The sequence below is a fragment of the Apteryx mantelli genome, chromosome 16 (genome assembly GCF_036417845.1).
Source record: "Apteryx mantelli isolate bAptMan1 chromosome 16, bAptMan1.hap1, whole genome shotgun sequence".
Lineage (NCBI taxonomy): Eukaryota > Metazoa > Chordata > Aves > Apterygiformes > Apterygidae > Apteryx > Apteryx mantelli.
In genome coordinates this window covers 2,306,004-2,325,930 of record NC_089993.1, presented here as the reverse complement: position 1 = coordinate 2,325,930, position 19,927 = coordinate 2,306,004, and the positions used below count along the sequence as shown (strand labels likewise).

Genomic DNA, 19,927 nt, shown 5'->3' with positions numbered 1-19,927 from the left:
ATTTGAACGCAGCACGGCGAGGAAACCAAGGGGCAGCAAGCGAAAGCGGTGGCCATTTCCCCCGCAGCGCAGGTCCCGGGAGGGCGCAGCGCTTTGGCGCTCCCGTTCCCTTCCCTCGGGGAGGCCGCGTTTGCCAGGCTGCCGGCACGTCCCTGCTGTCCCGCTCCCGGCCCGGCCCCGAGGGCGCCTGTGGGTCGGCTACGGGGCGTCGCGGGTCCTTGCTGTAAGCCTCTCAGGCGCGCAGGCCGGGCGCGCCGCAGCGGTAGCCTCCGGCCCCGCGGCGCCCTGCAGCTCCTCCCGCTGCTCCTCGGCCCTGCGCGGCCGCAAGCTCCGCGCACGCCGGGCCGCCGCTGGCTCCCCTCCCCGGGACCCTGCAGCGGCGGAACCTTGAAGCCGGTGCCGGGGCGCCGGCCGGACCGCCGCGGGAGCACAAGCGGGCCTCTGGCGGAACCGCGTATCCTAGCAACCGTGCGGCAGCCCCCGGAAGCGGCTCGGGTGGCAGGAGCAGGCGGCGCGGTAGGAGGGCGGCGGGCCCGGGGAGCCGCGGCGGGGGAGCCATTGCCCTGTCCCTGCGTGGCCTGCGGGAGGGGGCTCTCCTTTTCCCCCATCCCCCCGGAGGTGGCGCCCTGCCTGCCCTCGGCCCCGGGCGTCCGGGCCTGCCTTGCTGTGCCAAGGGTCCCGCAAAGAGACACCTCGGGTCTCCCCTCCCCCGCCTCCCCCCATCCCCCAGCTGGGGTCAGACGTGGTCCTGAAGGGCTAATTGACGGCTCTTAACCGCTTTGAGAGACTCCCATCACTGAGAGAACTTGGACTGAGGATGAACACGTGGGCCCAGCACATTTTTATAGAGGCAGCTGAAGAGCCAAAGAGTAGCGCTTTAATTTGCCTTTAACCAGGCTTGGATTGGAAAAAGGGATATCAAGGAAAAGGCATTTTACAGCTGCTAATATTTCTTTGCCTATGCATGTCCCATGAATACCTTCTTGAACAGAGATCAGATTTCTAAATCACAGAAAAATAGATGAGCAAAAAGTTGGAAGACTTTGCTGGGAGACACAGTCCTACAGCTGTTCCCAAGGGAGAGGCATAACCAGTTTTTCAGTGCTTTTGGTATTTCCTGGCCTGGTGACCCTAAACCCTGCAGAAGGACTTCTGAATTGTCAGGCATAGATTTACCAAAGGCTGTGAAGGCTACTGCCTTTCCATTAGCACTCCTTGGCGTAGTCTGTGCTGATGTGACAGCCCATTTGATGAGACTGGGGCTGCGTCTACCCCAAGTTGCCAGTGCTTTTGTTTTTAAAATTATGAAATGAACCAGTCCTGTAGTCCTGTGTTCATTTGCTTGTTTGATTTAAATAGCAAGTTAGTTAATTTTATGCTGTATCTTCTTTTTCTCTTTTTTGTTTTTTCGTATTGCTGCTTGGGGAAAAGCTGGGGGTTTTGCCTTAGAAACAGTGGGCAGTTCTGGGCATCTGCTTGGGAGCATGGAGTAAAAATATTAGGATATTTCTGTTAAAATTAACGGCAGTGAAATAGATGGCTGTAGTGACTTTTAAAATGTCAACTTTAGATTTCAAACAGTATATTAAAATGAATAAGGTATATACTTGTCATCTTTACACAACAAGTCATAGAGTTGGGAGTACAAGCTCTGCTTCCTGAGCTCCCAGGCCTGTTCCCTGATTACAAGAATATGCCAAATTAACATATAAATAGGACACAGTCTGTTTTCAACTATAGGGATATTTTATATTTGTTGGCTATTATATCAGAGCCTTCTCAGCAATATATGCAGCATCAAAAGGACAGATGAAGTACTGTATTATTGTTCAAACTGAGCTGTAGTCACAGTAGTAAGCCAAGTAAAACTAAGTTAATTTAAAAGATTGGGGAAGGCAAGAGAAAAAACAAGATGGAGAAGATAAGGATGAGAAATGTTTTTCCTCCATGAGAATTTTTTCTACCATTTATATGGCTGTTTTAAAAAAAATCTTGCTGAAAAATAACTGAATTAAAAGAGTCAGTTTGGTAATTCTTCTCTGAAATGTCTGCTCTGCGGGCACACCTTTAGGAAGGAGAGCCACGTAGGAACACTGGAGATCTCTTGTAGTGATACTGTCAAACAATGGTGACACCTCTGGAGGAAAAATAAGAATAAAAATTCAACTTTAAAAAGATATACCCCTATCTTTTCAATATTACTGGTGGTAGCTTTGATAAACAAAACAGAAATACTAAAAAAAAACCATTCAAGTAGGGTTATTTCTTCATTTTTCTCTCAGTCCTTTAAAATGGCCAACTCAATTTCAGTTTTTAAAGTACTCAGTTGTTGGTAAACTTCACTTGTAAGTTTTTAGTACTGCAATACAGCTAGAATTTTATACCTCTAGCAAAATTTATATTATTTTGAATAATTTCGGAGCATATGCATATATGTACCTTCCTAACATATTCCATCTGTTTTCTTCTTTCTGAGTTCTTGCATTTAGATATTATTTATTTCCTTTTTCCTGTGAATATGTGTATAGGTCTTAGCAAAAAAATGAAAATTCTTTTTCAGACCTAAAGCTAAATCCTGGACTAAATCTCATCTCACCTAATAATGTTTCTTTAACAATCTGAATAAGGTAGGCAGGAAGGAGAGGTGGTGCAGGGAAGGCTATTTTGACTAGTATTCTTGGACAAACCACAGTGCCTTTCTAAAGAAGGGAGAAGTGAAATATAGGGGATAGGTTTTATTTCAAAATTTTTTCAAGGACCAGTCTAATTAATTGTGTCTATTAGCTGATTTTCATCAAAGTTTCTTGTCTGTTTCAGGAAAGACTCTTCTAGATGGGAAATGTGTACTTTTTCTTCCTCATGATCTTCCCCCAGAAAAGCCACCCTGATATTATCTATTTCAATAGAAGCGGAAAACAAGTTTTGATGTCTTGTTTTTCAGTCTGTCTGAATCTAATAGATATGATGCTTTGTCTGGTGAAAGGCTAAGTCTTTCAATTGTACTGCAGGTCTGTCACATTTTTCACACCTGGTGTCCTGTATCTTTACAGTCCTAAGATGTCACATGTGCTGTTTTCTCTTTCTACCCTTCTTTTGATACAAGTTTCCACTTGCTTTTTCCCTTTTGCTGGGGGCCAAGGTGGGGTAACTATAACTCTCTCCGTGGCCTCAAAATGCCAGAGGGGTGTGCCAGGTAGCGAGGTGAGGTTCTGAGCTCCCCTCAGGAGCTCAGAACACTATCTACTTTCAGCAGCATGCTGCAAACACAAAATCTCTCACAAGCACCCTTACAGCTGTTTGAAGGGAAGTATTGGGGCGTGCTTTGCAGTTTTGTAGTAAAAGGGAAAATTCAGGCCCAGAAAAACACTGTGATACTTGCAATTGTGATGCTTTTCCCTGTGGCATGAGTGAGATAGATGCCAAGGAAGCTTCACCTTTTGCCTCGAGGGGCTGACAACTCATTCACGAGCAGACATTTCCTGCTGCTGTATTTGGCAGGGCTGTGGTTCTGAGACTAGGTTAATCACTTGTCTTTGTTGCTTCCTCACTGCCTGCTCCATGCCTTAGCAAATTGCCAGATGCTGGGATTTACTAGATCAGTTGCCCTGTATTAAATAGAGAGAAGAACAAAAACACCAGGGACTTCCATGTGGTGCATCCTATCTACATGTTAAAAATACGATCTCTGTTTCTCTTTCCAATTGACTGGGTCCCTTGTATAGGAGCCAGCCTTAGGGGCTTGTAGAGTTTTCGCATCTCTAACAAAGCACTAAAGGACAGAAAAGGACAACAGGCGCCGGATGCTGATTGTTCTGTACCAGCGCACTCCTTACTGCAATTATATTTCTGTTAGAAACCTTGACCTTATTTAAAGAGACGTTGTCAACTGCCTTAAAGCTCCTTTTTGTAAAGGTCTTATAAAGTCATTGAAATGTTTTCTTAATGACATGAAGAAAAATATATTAGATAAAGAATACTGATAAAGATGCTTTTCTTTTTTAGGATCTTGCATCTAATGAATTAAAACTACTATGTAAACTTTAATCAGTTAATCATCATAGTCTCTTCACAACATAATTCAGAATTATTATCTGTATTTCTAGATGGGGGGAGTGAGACAAGAAGAGTTGAGTGATCTGACTGAGGTTGTTCAGTGAGTTTGCATAGCTCCCAATTCCTAGAAGATAAAGAAGGCTCTGAAATTATCTTGCTTCATAGCTTAAACCAATGTTTGATTGTGAGTAATGGGAAAAAATATTCCCCAGAGGCATCACAGTGTGTGTCTATTTAGGCACTTCTCTATGGAGTTTTCAGGAGTATCCAGTGTCAGAACCAAGATACCAAGATCCAAGATTCCTGATCTTGGCCAGTCCAACAGTGTGTGTGCTTCTCAGTGTACCATCATGAAAGATTGTTCCAGGACTGGGAAAATGACTTTGCTGGGAAATTCCAATCTCACCACCCATCATTTCAAAGACTGGAGTTTATTAGGAGCCTGCTAAATACTTCTATAATTTGAAATGCCTGTTGGCTATCACAAATGACGATATCTGGTTTTAGTACAAAGGCAAGTGGTTGGACTTAGTGTTTTAAAACTTGACTGGGCCTTCTCACCAATGACTTTGGTCAGCTCAGATTTTCTTTGTATGCAATTGCCGTCCCCAAATTTTATGTTTGTGTTTATTGGCAGGTGTACCATTCTGTAAGGATTGCTGTCATGGTACTTAAGGTCTTCTTTCCTTCGTGCTGCTCCTCGGCAGAAAGTGGCATTTTGATCGGCCGTTGGATCTCAGAACAGAACTCTGCTGTTATCCTTGCAGTGGTCCATTTCCCTTTTATTCCTGCCCAGGTGAAGCAATATCTCAGTGAAGTCCAGCAGGTGACCAAGATCAAAGTTTCTGTGCTTGGCTCATGGAGCAACAGCAAACAGGAGAAAGAAGAGAGTCTGAGTGAGTTCTTGGAAGACCTTGGGACAATATTTTCCCATGAGCCATGGATTCAGATAAGCAAAGAGAGAGACAGTAAATTTTGGAGTTGTTCTACCCTTCAGAAACAGTCTAACAGCCCTAAGGAAGAAGAAATCATCTTAGTATATTATGACCAGCGCAAAGTCATGCTTTCCCATCTGCATCCCCCACTGGACACAACTCCCTCCACTGACCATAAGGCAAATGATGCTTCAAAGCTCGCTGCCATGTTTGACACAGTTGCAAACAGCAAGATACTGTTCATGACAGACAGATATGATGATGGGCCCATCAAATTGACCCACTGGCAGTCAGATGGAGTTGAAGCTAGTATCATCGTGGAGCTGATGAAGCAGGCCTCTGTGCCTGCATGCATGCTGTTGACATTCCTGCTTTCACTTACCTCCGCGATCTGTAAGAGGAGGTAAGCAATGTGACGTTGGCCAGTTTACATTCTGCATGGAAATGTAATTTGTGCTTAGGCATTTTCAGGGCAGTGCAGGTAATGTTCCTGCTCAGCTGCAATAAGAAATACTGACTGGGAAATGGATTTTGTATAAACTGCACCGATCTCATCATATCTCCTAGTACTGCTTGTAGTCCTACAGATCTTAGGTGCCTTTCAGGTGTCTGCTTTCCTGATCTCTGAGATCGTCAGCATGTAAAAGGGCCCTTGGATGGTACAGCAGGTGACATAATGGGTAAGGACTGCAGAGCTGGGCTTTAGCTGGCAGGAGGTTATGTCTTCTAGGGTGCTTTTCTGAGGACGGGACCATGGCAGATGCCATTTCCCAACTGCAGTGCAGCCCCTTTCATGGACTTTAACCCCAGCAGGCACAGTCCAGCAGACTGTAGATCAGACTGACCTACCTTATGTGACTGATAAGGTCAGGACACAGTAGCATGCTACAGAAGTGCAGACCCAACTGCAAGGAGGTGAAATGTGGGAACCAGCTGATAAGTCTCGGCTGTGAGAAGGGGAGGGGAAAGGTCTGCTGTTTATGCCAGTCTCAGTACATCCACAGGCTAACGCAGCATAAACCAGTGATGCGTTAGGTTCCATGGGCAACAGCAGGTAGAGAAGCTCCTGCACAAACCATCTGATGCAGACAGGCTACAATGGACCTGCTATTAAAGTCTGGGGAGTTTCATGGTTAAGCACAAGGCTAAAGACTCTCAGACATGGTGGAATTTTTGGAGGAGCTGGAAGGTTTTTCTGGGGAGGCACTGAGCTCTTCCCCATTTGCAGCAGGGGTAGCTCAGCCCCGCTTTAACTTCATCATAGTTGAAACGTAGGTTTTCCAGTTGTAGCATGGCTGGCAGAATGATGTGAGGGTCTTCATTAATGGCTTGGTATCTGGGACTCCCCAGTCTCTGTTTGCTATGAATCCCTTCATGGCTGTGAAACACCAGCAAACAGTGTGTCTAAATCCATCATCTCTCTAACAGACAGTAGTGTTGCAACCTTGGGACCTTACAGCCGGAGGTTACAGGGAATACTGGTCTACTTGAGTCTTTGGTTAAATCCTATTGTCTATCCTTGACTGCAGTGGAATTTCACTGTTGTGAACACGATGCTTCAAATATAATGTGTGGCAAGTGCATGCACTAAAGAGAAATTCTGAGCAGATTTGAAAAGCAAAAGCAGCTTTGTAGAAAACTTAATAACATGTCTGGGCAATCTGCCTGGTAAGGTTGTGTTGGATTGCCAGAAAGGGAATTGGATTTCAGGTTCCAAGCTGCAAGAGGACACTTTGATTATTCAAATTTACTACTATATTCATGGGCAAATTTTCTCAAGTATAGCCTAAGGGTATGGGAAATGGAGTCTTTTAACAGGTTTCCAGTTGTATGATACTGTCATGAAAAATTACAGTGGAACTCTTCCTATACAAAGGTTTGCTGAACAGTTGGATTACTCGCTTTGATATAGAAGGGAAAACTGTCCATTTTTGGACTGTTCAAATAAAATAGATTTAGGGTCAAACTCAGACCTGATATGATCAGGAGCCATTGATTCATGGAATGGCTCTGTAGACCCTGGCTTTGCACTTGGCTGCCAATGGTAATGAAGTCAGAATTTTGTAGTTAAATAGAAGGTTGGGAGTCAGAAGATTGGAAGTCCTTTTCCTGGCTCTCCATGGACTATATGTGACCACCAACGAACAAACTGACTTTTTTCTGCGTAGGTACTTGGTCTCAAGGTCAGACCTCACCTTTATCAGTGCTAGCACTCCGACCAGGCTTAGATTCAGATCTAGCCCAAGCCTCACAGGTTGGGCCAGAAGGCAAGGGTCCAGGCATGACTTGGGAGCTGAGGTTCATTCCATGCAGTCTGGCAGGTCAGGCACAGATAGCTGTTGCCCAGTTTATCAGCAGCTCTTCTGATTTCAGCTTTTCCTAAACCCAGTATAGCTGCTTTGAGCCAGAGCAGCAGCCAGGCTAGCAGCCAGCTGTGTGTGCCAGCATGCAGAATCTGAGGCTTGCTGTACTTAAACCTAGGTTGAATCTGTTCTTAATCTTGGGGGATAGATACAGATTTCCTCCTGCTTTGTTTTATTCACCTGTAGTATCAGCATGATACTTATCTATCTTATGGGTGTTTTAAAACATCAGTCTGGGAGAAAAGAGATTAATACCTGGTTTTATGACAAACTTTCTGCCTGGCCTTTTAAGTCATTTAATGGAATTTACCAGTTCAATTTACCATGTTATGCAGGATACAACTTCCTTTTTTGCTGATGTACACAATTCAGGGAAGGTTCAAGGTAGTTAAAGATCAGTGTCCTTCCAGTCCCCTACTCCCTGTGCTGGGACAGGACATACCTAGCATAAAATGGGATCTACCAGGTCTTTGCTGCTTCTCATCAGAGGATAGACACAGAAGGAGAAAAAAGGCCTGGCTGGAAGTGAACCTCCCTGGTTTTGTACCCTTCCACATCCCTACACAAGCCATCAAGTCTGTGTCCCCACACTGTGGCACACTTTCCCAGTCTCAAAGGGAAGACAAGTGTGTTGCACTATTTATACATCCTGAATCAGAAATGCTTCTTGAAGACTCATTACTCTAGGGTAGTTCCTTTTGGTAGTTTCCTTGGTTTCTGTGGAGATAGAATCCTTAAGTATGTCTTCTTGTCCAAACTCCTCCAAGCACCACTCAGAGGCTGAAAGGGGTCTGCTAAAATCAAACCAGGTGATAATGGAGCTACTCTCCAAGGAGACTTTCTGGGTGCTAGTTTTTACTTGAAAAGTTTTATGTCATTTAGTTCTTGTCAAGCTTAAATATTGTACATTGGTATGCTACTTTCTACTTGATGCCTTTTAGGGAGGTCACTGAGGAATATGGGTTAACTCTTCTCTTATGTAAGGAAAAGGTCCTTTCCATAGACAGTTTTCAGTGAGAGATTCTCAATTCTGAAGTTTCCTTATTCCCTTTGCACTGACATCTTTCTCTCTTTGAGATATACTGCAAGACTTCTTTCTTTCCTAGGTTTTTGTGATATTAAAGGATAGTCAGCTTTGAAAAGCTAAAGAAATACATTAACAGTGTCCACTCAAGCTGTGGAGGCCTGGGGGTTTTTGCATGTTTCTTTCATCATCTGTATATGCCACTCTTGCATATTTGTGCCAAGGAAACAGAATGATATATTTAGAAATCTCGGAAAGTGAGTTTCTTTAGGCACTAACATTGACACAAGCTTATAGAGTACCTTTAAGTCTTGTACAAGTCTTACTCATCTCAAACTAAGGCATTTCTTCAGCACCACCTTGTGCTAAGTGGTGGTCATTGCAATTTAATCTTCAGAGGGACTTTTATGCAGAATTTCCATCACCACTGAAAAGTCTCCAGTGTGTTGTTGGGAACATTAGAATGATTTAGTATTGGGGTAACAAAGTATGTGTGCTCCTTTTGGAGAGAGGAAAAAAAAAAGGCTGCCTAATAGCATTTTACTGACACTTGTGTGACCTCTGATTCCTCATCCAGAAAGGAGGCATTGTTCCTGCAGTTTCTAGCAAAGAGCAACAAGGCAGCCAGGGGGTTCTGGTTAATGGAGCTTTAACATTTGTGTGTGATCCAGTTTCAAAAAGACTGCTTTTTATCCAGTGTTTGAAGAGTCCACTCTTGCTCTTGGAATGAATTTGAACTGGAAACTCAAGATTTACTCATGCAGGCTATGTTAATTCATTGCTAGAATACCTTACCTTTGGAAGTACCTCAAACATCTCCTGCTGTATGCTTTTTAAATTATGCAATGATATAAACACAGTCTTTTTCTTTTTTTTTGTATTGAGTTAGTTTTCCATTATACTTCTAAAAATCATTCCGTATACTATAAGTGTGATAAACAAGTGGGAGCTTTTATGGTGATACAGGGAGTAGGAGACCACACAGGAAGTATTTTTGGCTTTCTTCCTCAATACTCTTACAGATGGAAGTTTCCATTGCTCATCTTGCAACTATTTTATTGAGCTTTTTGTTGTGTGTCTTCATTTAAATGTCCATATTTATATACTTTCTTTTGGTTAAGAGTGGAGTAGAGGTTGGTTTAGTTGATATTTTGTGGAAAGAAAAGTGAAAGAGCTGGCCGTAATACAGACAAGCACAGACCTTTTATGTATCTTTTCCAAAATGTGAGACAGCCTCATGGCCTACCATGTTCAAGGGGATATGTTTGCCCATTGGGAAACATTGGAGTGGGTGGACATGTGGAGGATGTGCTTCTAAGGACAAGGCTCCTTTGATAATGGTTATCACCTATGTGACATGCTCCTCACCGGCAGAACAGAGGAGGAGCCTCTCCTTTTCTTTAACGCAGGAGACCAGGGATATCTGGTTGGTGGGTGACCCCCAAGCTAGCTGCCTCTTGTTTTTGGAGTAATGGAGCAGCAAGAATGGTAAAAGAAACACACGTTGCTTGGAGAGGGTGGGGAGGGGATCAGCCCAGTGAGCATTTAGCACAGGGCCCCAGAGCCATTGCTTTCTGCTTGAATTTTCATCCTTAACCTTCTGGACATAACCTCACTGGAAGAGAGAGCATTTCTCTGCAAGTGCAATTCTCTGCTATAGTGAAGGTTTTCCAGGTCAGAATTTGGAACTACTGGGCTAGAATGTAACTGGAAGGGAAAACTCATCTGCACTTGTGCCTTAGTGAATCTACAAACCCAGGTCTTTGAGATCAGTGGCCAGCATAATTACCCACTGTGTCTCCCTCCCCCCATACTGTGCTCTCTCCTCTGTCACTTTAGATATTACCTCCTGACAAGTCAGCTGAATAACAGTGCATTCGTTTGTCTCTGAGGTGGGTGGCTGTAATGAAGAGCTGAATAACTCAGAGGCCTCAAATTAAGGAGAATGATTCACAGTACATTGCATGGATTTCAAAACCAATGTATCTGAAATTTTAATGGAGAGGGGGAAGGGGACTTAAGGACTCTGATTTTAAACTGACAAGCCTTGCATAAAGTATGGTTGAAAGGGCTTAGAGGGACGGGGGGGTGAAAGAGAGAGCAACCCCAGTGAATCAAGCATGATTTTAAACTAGCTGTATAATTGCCATTTGTGAATTCACTTGTGAGGCTGGAATATTGTATAAATAACAGCCAGAGCCCCAGTCTGCATTTTATATTGTCCACTCATAAACTTACCCTGCTGCTAGACTACAGGCTAAATTCTGCCAGATGAAATCTGATGAAAGCATGTACACTTTTCATGGAAGTCTCCAGGCCAAATTCACTAATGATCCAAACAGCTGTACAAATTCAAAAGCAAAGCAGGACACCAGAAATGGATTTAGCATTTGGAATTAATGCAAACTGAAGGAACGTGCCAAAGCACTAAAAGAGAGTAGGTGAAAAAATAACAAAAAGTAAGCATAGATTCCTGCACCTTTAATGAGAGAAATAACTATTGTATACAGGAAAGAAGTGATCCCAATTATGTAAACATCCAAATGTATTCCTCAGATCAAATACGGTACTTTATGTCGCTGTACCACTACTACATATTCTTTCACCGACCTACCTTCAGTGGTTTCATTTTGGGCTACACAAGATCACCATTGCTCCCTGCTTTCTGGGTTGTGTGGTAATAAAAGTAACTCCCAAAGATAATTGGCTATCATTCAGTACTTTTCTTCTGAGTCATAAAAAAGAACTGTGTGAATATTCCCTCCCCTACAAGCCTAATGTGGATGTTAACTTTGTAACCTAATTAAACATTAAGCATTGTGTTATCTACTTAATGCTGGTCGCTCTTGCCAAGGAGAAGTGAAGAAGATAGGAATGAAGACCCTGAGAAAGGAATCTGGAAGCAATGAAGAAAAAAAGAAGAAAAAGATAAGTGGAAAACACAGGAAAGAGATAAAAGGGAACTGCAGAAGAAAACAGTTGTTTGTAATACCTAGCTCCCAATAGAAGCAACTGGACAATTAAAGAATTGTTTTTAGTAATATTGGGATTTGTGAATAAGTTGCAAGAGTAAGAAGCAAGATCCTTGGTGATCCTCAGTAGCATTCCAGTCCAAAAATCCAGTTGTTCATTCAAAGCTATGTTGCGTCCTTGCTCTGTATACAGAATTGCCTTGCTCTCAGTCTCTTGGAGACATAAAGCTGTGTGCCGTCCTAGCGATACATCCCACAACACAGGCTGGAATCAGTATAACGTTCTGGCTTCTTTGGAGGAGATAGGCACTTTGCTTTACAGGATTACAGATGGAAGTAAGAGGCTGGGTTGTCTGCTTTAGACGTCTTGGTTTGGAAAAGCTGCCCAAACTCTATTAACCTTTAAGAGAGTCATTAATGTCTAATATTCTGTAATCAGTCTATGTTGTCACCATCTCTGGTTACACAACCTTAACTTTACACCGAACATTTTGTGTGGGAGTCTGTGCAAACACAATACAACCTGCTTTATGACAAAAGCAAAAGGGAAGATTCCCACTGTTTTTCCGCAGAATGCTGAAGTTTTGGCCTTTGCCTTTCTTATGGAGTAAACTCTCAACTTGTGAGCAGTTGGGACATCGGCTGCAGCACCTCCAGGTCATCAGCAGCAACAAGAAGGCTCAAAACCAGATCCAGCTAATGAGGTATGGAGTACACACAAAGACACGCACATCATTGCTCTAACCCTGTCTCCTTCTGCAGCCTTCATCATCTATGCACCAACTGATTTCTGCTCTAGATGCCAAAAAATTCACTTCCATAGCTAGGGAGTCATCAGAGAGCTTATCCTACCACTGCCATTTCATTGTTTTTCTGTGCTGGATGTCTAGTTTGCTCTTGCTTTGTATTGAGATTGTCACCCTATAGTGTCTTGAGATATTTTCTGTCTCACTCTGCTCCTAACGCTAATCCTGTACTTGTTCTGCAGAACACGCCTGCTCCTGCCCTGAGTTGCTTACAGAGCTCTGGGCTCTGTTTTGTGTTGCTACTCTCCTTCCTTTCCACTCAGCATCCTCAGGCACCTACCTCTCCCTAGTGGTGTGACCAGACAGAGGTGAGGTGGCTCCTTTTGGAGCTGGAGGTTCAGGGAACCCAAACCATGGATGCTGTGCCTACTGCAAGGCTCCACAGGTGGCCTGGCTAGCATGACAGCACTGCAGGGTCCTCACTGCACTGTGTTGTGTTGATTTGCTCTCTCAACTCCCTGCTCGTTTGCCGATCTTTACCGTGCATGCTGTTTTATATTACGGTTGTGCCTTTTGCCAGATACTGCCCTAGCCTGGGAAACAAGACTGTGATATTTCCCAGGTTGCCCAGGGAAAGAAAGCTTTTACTGTACCTCTGTGTGTAATGCATTGCTATCACGACTCGCACAAGCTCAATGCTTTCAGAGATGTTGCCACTGCTAGTCAAAAACTTAATCAATATTTAGTGGCATTTTCTGTAAGAGCAGAAAGGTTTGCATGCTCCCATCTTTTGCACATTCTTTCAGGGAATCTTTCTGCCAGTAACTGAAGACCAGAGATTCCAACAGTAGTAACAAAATCAGTGTAACAGAAAAAGCAGATGTGCAGCACAGTGAGTAGAAGAGGGAGAGTCAGAGATCAGAGAGAAGTATTGAATGCCCTGTGGCCATTACATAGTGAATCTTGTTCTGTGTGGTTCTCTGATCCTGCAGTAATAGATTCCCAAGGAATACTTAAAATAGATTAGTACATTTTAAGGCCCAGAGTAACTGTGATTGTTTAATCTGATCTCCTGCATAACTCGAGTCATGGAATTCCATTCAGAAACTCCAGCAGTGAGAAGGCAGTTCATCAGCCCTTCTGGATATGTTCATTCACCCAGAAGCACTATTTATTACATTAACTAGTGGTTCAACAAAAGTATACCTCTTGGAGAGCCATCAGATCTCAATGTGAAGTTCATCTTGAGTGCCAGTGCCCTTAGTATTGCTAAATCCCCACTGCGCATTTATACTTTGTCTAACATTCCTCTTTGTAGCTTCAGTACCACTATTCACTCCCCCTACTAAAATGGTGCTTTATTGTAGCAGACTCCAAATGGCCCCGTGTTTGGCCACAGAAGTAGCAGTGAAAGTCAGAAGATCTCTACAATGCATCTCTTAAGTAAATTGTCCTTTTGTCCCTGGAAGATAAAAGAGGTTATGTAAGTGAAGCCGATAGTTGTTATTGAAACATTAAACACTGTCCTTTTTCTTTAACGTTGTTTCTCTTTATCCTGCATGCAGGAAAGCCAACATCTTTGTCTCACTGCTGATTGATGTGGCTCTGGGGATACTGCTAATGTCCTGGCTGTACAGAAAGAACCGGATTGGTCACCTTGCTGACACTCTTATACCTGTGGCTGATGTGAGTCTCAATAGAGCCTTTCTTCTTTTGCCTGCCATGCATGGTGACCAGCTCTTGATGCCTGAGGTAGTTTCAAGGAGGCAGTGCCTTATGTACAAGAATTTCAGAGAGAGCCCTATCTCAAGTCAGGCAAATCAGGACTCCTCAAAAACAGTGAAATCTTCAGATGAAGCCTACTGTGGCTGCTCAAAAGGAACACAGCTCTGCTCTGAGTGTGTAGTGAACAGTAATTAGAAATTTTACGGGAGGACTGTTCCAGCTCCCAAAGTAACAAGAATGTCTTGGACACAACTGTGCAGCAGCAGACTGGAGTCATTACCAAGCCAGAGTACTTTTATTCTGGAGTTGACAGGAAGTGTCCTCAAGTTGTTGTTACGTGGGGCATTTGGAAAAAGAAAACAGTAGCCTGGGTTGAGTCTGATAAACTGCTGGAAAACCAAACTTGACAAGCAGTGCAGCTATTCTTGTGAAGAGGAATTTCATGGGGAAGTCTAAAGGCCTTAGCTAGTCAGGATACAAAACCCTGAAATCCCTTCTAAGGACTCTGGTGTGCAGGTGGTAGCCAGGGAAGACTTGCTATGTCCTGTGCTTTTGTCAAACATCAACTCCTCTTGCCCACTAAGAACCCTCAACATCAGCATAAATTCATGAAGAATAAGTATGACTCATAATATCCTGATTTTCTGGTGGCTCATTTTAAGTGTATCATTCCAATACATCTGTTCAGTGGTAATAAGGAACATATAACATACTTTAAGGGCTGGACACCAGACCATTAATCTGAAGTTCGCTCCATTTTAAGAGCTTCTTTGTCTTGGGAATATGTGTGCAGCCAGTGTTGATCACTGTCATGACTTTGCACAGCCTAATCCCTTCTTTGCCCCCTTTCCTTTCATTGCTGGGCGATAAGGTCAATCTTTCCATTGGTTCCTTTCTAGCAGCTGGAGATCCTCTGTTTGCTCTTTCTCCAGCTTCTCAGTTGGGAGGGATTTTACTCGGATTATAGAATTCCAGCAACAATATATTTTCTCCCGCTCATCTTGTCTTTCTTGGGAAGAGCTCAGAGTTCCCCTGCTGATGTTCTACTTGGTCCATGTCTAACATTTTCAGTGTCACAAGCCATATGTCTCTAATCATTCTTGCACATGCTCTGCTTTCAGAAAGAGTGTACGGAGTAGCCAGCATAGCTGTGGATCATCATTATTACTATTTTTGTTATCTTTTCTTGTGAAACTTACAAGAATGTTTCAAATATTCTCTTCAGCAGCAGTGATGGGGTAGTAGAAAAGACCACAATTCTTGGAATACATTTGATCTTGTAGTTTTTGAGCTATAAATTAAAAATCTTTTGGTAAGTCTTATTTCTAAGTCTTTTCCCTTACAGATATTTCAGCTGGAAAAGTTCAGGTTCTCTAGAGCTCTCCCTCAGGGATTACTGTAAGGGTCTAGCTCTCAGAAATCTGATTTCTTAACAAATCTGCAAGGAAGTGGCTTTTGGCTGCAGTCCTGTTTTCACAGGTGGCTCCAGGAAGCATTCCATCTGCCCAATGTCTTTGGCAGATGGATGCTCTCTGTACTCAAGGTGTATCTGGTCACAGCACCTGTCCTGGATGGACTTGCCTATGAGAGTTGCTCGTTCATTCCTCTTTCAATAATTTAGCTCATCTGTCAATCCACTTGCACATCACAGTGTCATTTATTTCTACCAGGTCTCCTAAGTAGGCAGACTTCAGGATCACCAAGAGCTGTTTACTTGCTTTCCTGGAAGCATTAACTCCCGCTGCTATGGGTGGCCTGGTATTCAGTTTGTGCCTCTTTCTTCTCTGCAGTATCTCCAAGCTTATTGGTTCAGGCCATTTACAATTCCTCTTATTTTCCAGCCTTGCTTTCTTCTTTTAAGAGTATTAGATTGTGGATGAAAAGTCATTTGGAGTCCTTTTACTGCCTTCAGTGGGCAATGATTCTTGTGCGTTTCAGGCCTTAAAAAATACAGAACTGAGTGATCCCAAAATACACCAATGACTTCAGCATGTGGTGTGCAAGCCAGGATCACTCTGTTTTCCAGTATGACAGCAAAATCTCCTCTTAGCCATTCAACCATAGGTTTCCACTTTGCTGCTGAGTCTCCATCTGGTACGCATTATTCCCATCACTTGAGCTTTCTCAAGTGCCTATGTGTTGCCAAGTTCAGTAATGCAGACTTTCCCATGTGCAGGATGAGTGACTTTTTCTTCCCTAGTCCTCCTTGCTCTTCTGTTTCTGATAAGTACCCCAGATCTGATGATGGCATTAACCCTCTTTCATCAGTGTATCTGTTAGTAAATAAAACATTATATATATAAAACCTTATTGATTTGATTGATTGATTTTTATATTTTTTATTTTTTATAAAACTTTTAACTGTGTGGAGGTGTGGGGGCTGGTTACTGTGCATACTTTTTCTGCCTTCTTCTGGCAGTTCCAACCTATCACTTCCAGAGGTCCTGTTGTATACCCCTCTCTGTTTCGTTTTGTTTTTGCATGTTAATTGAAATCCAGCTGCCAAACTGTAGCTTAGGCTTCTTTTGCTATGTCTTCCCCCCCCTCACCCCCAATCAAACGTCACTCTGGAAGGAAACAGGAACAGGTTAAGTTATTTTAACCCTTGACAAATGCCAGGGTCACAAGCTCAGCCTGCTTATGTGAGAATCAAGCCACGTTCCTTGGCTGTCATTCATCATCCCCTGATATAATGGTTCTCAAATCAACACTTAGCTGGCGATTGTTGATGATGCACAAGACGTCATGGACTGCAGCTCCCACTTTCACTGCTTGATGAGCTGTGCTGACTGTAATAGCAAATTGCCTTTGTCAGTATATGAAGCAGATGTGATTCAGAGACACCTGGGGAGTAGCTGTATGCAATACAAAGGATTGATTTTGAGCAGGCTTTCAAAATCAAGCATGGAAAATGTGAATAATCTCTCTGTAGGTGCCCTCACAACTCCTACACTCCTTCTTCCTGCTCCCACCAGGCTTCCAATGACAGTTCTTGTTTTTGCTTTCCTTGAGACAGCCTTTTAAAAAAAATCAACCAATTGGAAGTGCTACATTTTTCTGTTTTAAACAGAAGAACTGCTTATAAACCATCTTTTTTTTTTTTTTTTCCCCCACCTCTTCCATCCTGGCTGTGTTCTCTTCTCCTTAAGCTGTAATATCTTTGAAGCAGTATCACAGATCATACCTGCCAAAATATTACTGGGACTTAGTGGTAATTGGATGCAAGATCCTATTCAGTCATGTTCTGTTAATCTGTAAACCAAGCAGAGAGAACACTGCCTGGAAAATATTCTTAGATGTCATTTGTAAAATCGTGAAACTTAGAGCCCCAAACCCCTGCAACAGGCACAGGGCAAATGTGTATGGTAAGAAGGACTTTTCTTTCTCTGACTTTCACTAGAGCATGTGCATAAATATTCTGTTTCCTTATATTGGTTCTATGCAACTTAGTCCTATGTATTGCAATGTGAAGCAACCTTTCTTTAAGAGACTACGGAAAAACCCAAGTAATAAACAGAATAAAACAGATAATTTAGTGTGGTAGACCTGTGTGTCTTTCTCTGTTGATGTCATATCACCACTAGAGCCTCTGCATATGAGGCCTATAAAGAAAATATCCCCACAGTGATCTGATCTAAACCACATTAGTTTCAGTCTCCAGGTTGGTAATGAATGTCCCTACAGCCCCTTAATGAAACAACTTCCATGTAATACACTGTATTCCATTTATTAATACTAGATACATTCGGTGTTCATGACTGCAACAAGAGGATTGGACTTCCTAGCCACCTTTTCTGATTCTGCTTGCTATTGATCAGTATAACGGGAAAACAACCTGCAATGTTATGACCTTGTTTTGAAATGCTTTGCCCAGCTAGGTAACAGCAAGCTAAGGCACCTTACCAAAGCTGCAATGCCTTGTCAGAATGTAGCGGCACCTCTGGAATTGGAAATCTTAGAAATATTCAGTACTGGAAAACAGCCTTGCTGAAGGACTACTTTCAAGCATTTAAATATTTCATTAAAATCCCAAAATGCTTTTTCTAAGTTACAACTCCAACACTTTAAATATTAAAAGCAGTCTATTTATAAAGTAGCTAACACTTCTTTCTCAGCAACAAGGGTAAGATCCATGAGTTCAAGTCAGTTCTGATTTGCAGTGAGATATTTTAAGGATTGTTGAGATAGAGGGAAAGTGAATGAAAGAAAAAAGGGAACCATGTTGTTAAGTGAATTTTTGGTCAAGCTGAAGATGGAGCTCATAATTTTGCCACTACATTAAAAGTACATGTTTACAAACTCATTTTGCAGTGATTGTGGTTGTCTAATAAGTAAAATGCAATCATTCTTTGGTAATCTTTTGCCTACAGAGAAATTATGCATATGACTCTTGGGGAAAGTAGGCTGGAGTGCATCAGTTTCAGTGATTCTTCTGCACAGGCACAATTTTCACTGCAACTCACAGGCATGGTTTTGGTTATGACTGGGATTTTCAGAGGTTGAAGGCTTTCACTCACAATCTCAAACTGTTCATGCAGGCAAGTGTTAGAGGTCACTTCTCCCAGGTATGTTCCCCACCTGTTTGCTGGAGACTACCACTCTCAGCTACCTCAACTAACAGTCTGGTGAATGGACTTCACCAGTGATTTCAGCTTACATGAAGAGGTCAAGCTGCAAAGTGCTATAGCTGAGGAGCAGAGCCATTCCGTCTTCTGCCCTGCCTACTGCAAGGGGGACCTCTGGCAGAGGGATGGGATGGAGAGTTAAAATCAGTAAATAAAATCAGCCCAGGATTAAGTCACCAGAGATTGTGAGACAAAGCTCTCAGTGGCTTGGGTAGTGAACTCACTTGGGCTTTGTTCTCAGTGATTCAGAGGGCTTCTTTTTTACTGGGAGGCAATAGGTGTCTCTCCCAGAAGCCTGTGATGGAGACAAGGTAGTGGCAGTGCTACTATGATGTAGCTAAGCAAGATCAGCACTATACACCAGAGTTAATCTTGCCTAATACACCTCAGAGTATAAACAAAGTTTGTCTATACGTAAAGTATGCTTGTATAATTATGTTTTCTACCCTGCTGTAAACACACACAGGTTATTTGGTGTAAAAATTCACCTTTCCTGTCCAGGGGTGCACAACCCTCTTGCCCTTTAAAAATCCTGATAGCCTTCTCCATAGTTAGATTCTTCCCTCAGTTCTGACTCTCCAGTTGTCTGTCTAATGAAGTTGGTTTGTGCACTTGCATTTGCCCTTCTCTTGCAAGAAGCCTCAATATGTCAAGAAGTCATACTTTGCAAGTCTACCAGAGATGGCCAGAAACAAACACTAGGTTCATGTTCCCAACACTGAGACCATTTAAACAGATTGGCTTCCTCTTGTGCTGTTATGTTTAGGTTTAGAAAAGAGTCATTTGTCCATAAAGCTGCATTTCTGATTTAACTAGTTGTCTACAAAATAGTTCTTTGCTTGCATGCTTTTTTTCCCCATTGGTTTTTAGGGTGCGGTGAGAATACTTTGTCCAGTGGGGTAGCATGTTCAGTACACTGGACCTATTCAATGTGATAAGTATTTTATCTCATTTCCTTGTTTGTAGCATGTAGCTAAAGAGCTCCAGGACCTGCTCCAGTGGCTAATGGGAGCACCAGCTGGACTGAAAATGAACCGAGCTTTGGATCAGGTTTTGGGTCGTTTCTTCCTTTACCACATCCATCTTTGGATTAGTAAGTGCAACTGTTTAACTTCTCAGCCTCCCCTTTCATCTCTTCCCTCCCAAGTGTTTAATGTTTGCCTAGAGGTAAATAATGAATCAAAGTGCACTACTGCAAGTGCGTACTCGTCTGTGAGTCTTTCTGCTCTGGGAACTTAAGCCAAAGTTGGATTCCCACACAAGAAAGTCGTGTGTATTAAAGAAAATGCTCATCTTGATGCTTTGCAAATAATGCAAGTCACAGCAGAACTTACTTTTTGGTGCCATTGGTGGTTAGTGTCCAAGGGAAAGTTTTGGTTCTTATGTAGGCTTTTGTGGTCTTTGCCCTGTAAGAGGTAGTTGATAGGATAGGGATGAGAAGTACTATCTCAGGACGTAAATGCAGACTCTATCCTGGGAAGTTG

General features: G+C 42.8%; 1 protein-coding gene across 2 annotated transcripts in view; it reads left to right on the top strand.

The window, feature by feature from the left end:
* The first annotated feature begins 486 nt into the window (after nt 1-486).
* The window catches only part of PIGQ (phosphatidylinositol glycan anchor biosynthesis class Q), a 34,586-nt gene continuing 15,145 nt past the window's right edge, over nt 487-19,927 (top strand). Inside the window, exons 1-5 of one of the 2 annotated variants that reach the window (XM_067306125.1) lie at nt 487-516; nt 4,691-5,391; nt 11,920-12,051; nt 13,659-13,779; nt 19,410-19,536. In XM_067306125.1, coding sequence (XP_067162226.1) covers nt 4,718-5,391; nt 11,920-12,051; nt 13,659-13,779; nt 19,410-19,536 — 1,054 coding nt within the window. In that variant the 5' untranslated portion in view covers nt 487-516; nt 4,691-4,717. Of the gene's footprint in view, nt 517-4,331; nt 5,392-11,919; nt 12,052-13,658; nt 13,780-19,409; nt 19,537-19,927 lie in introns of those variants that run through there. The other variant, XM_067306124.1, reaches the window with a different exon arrangement.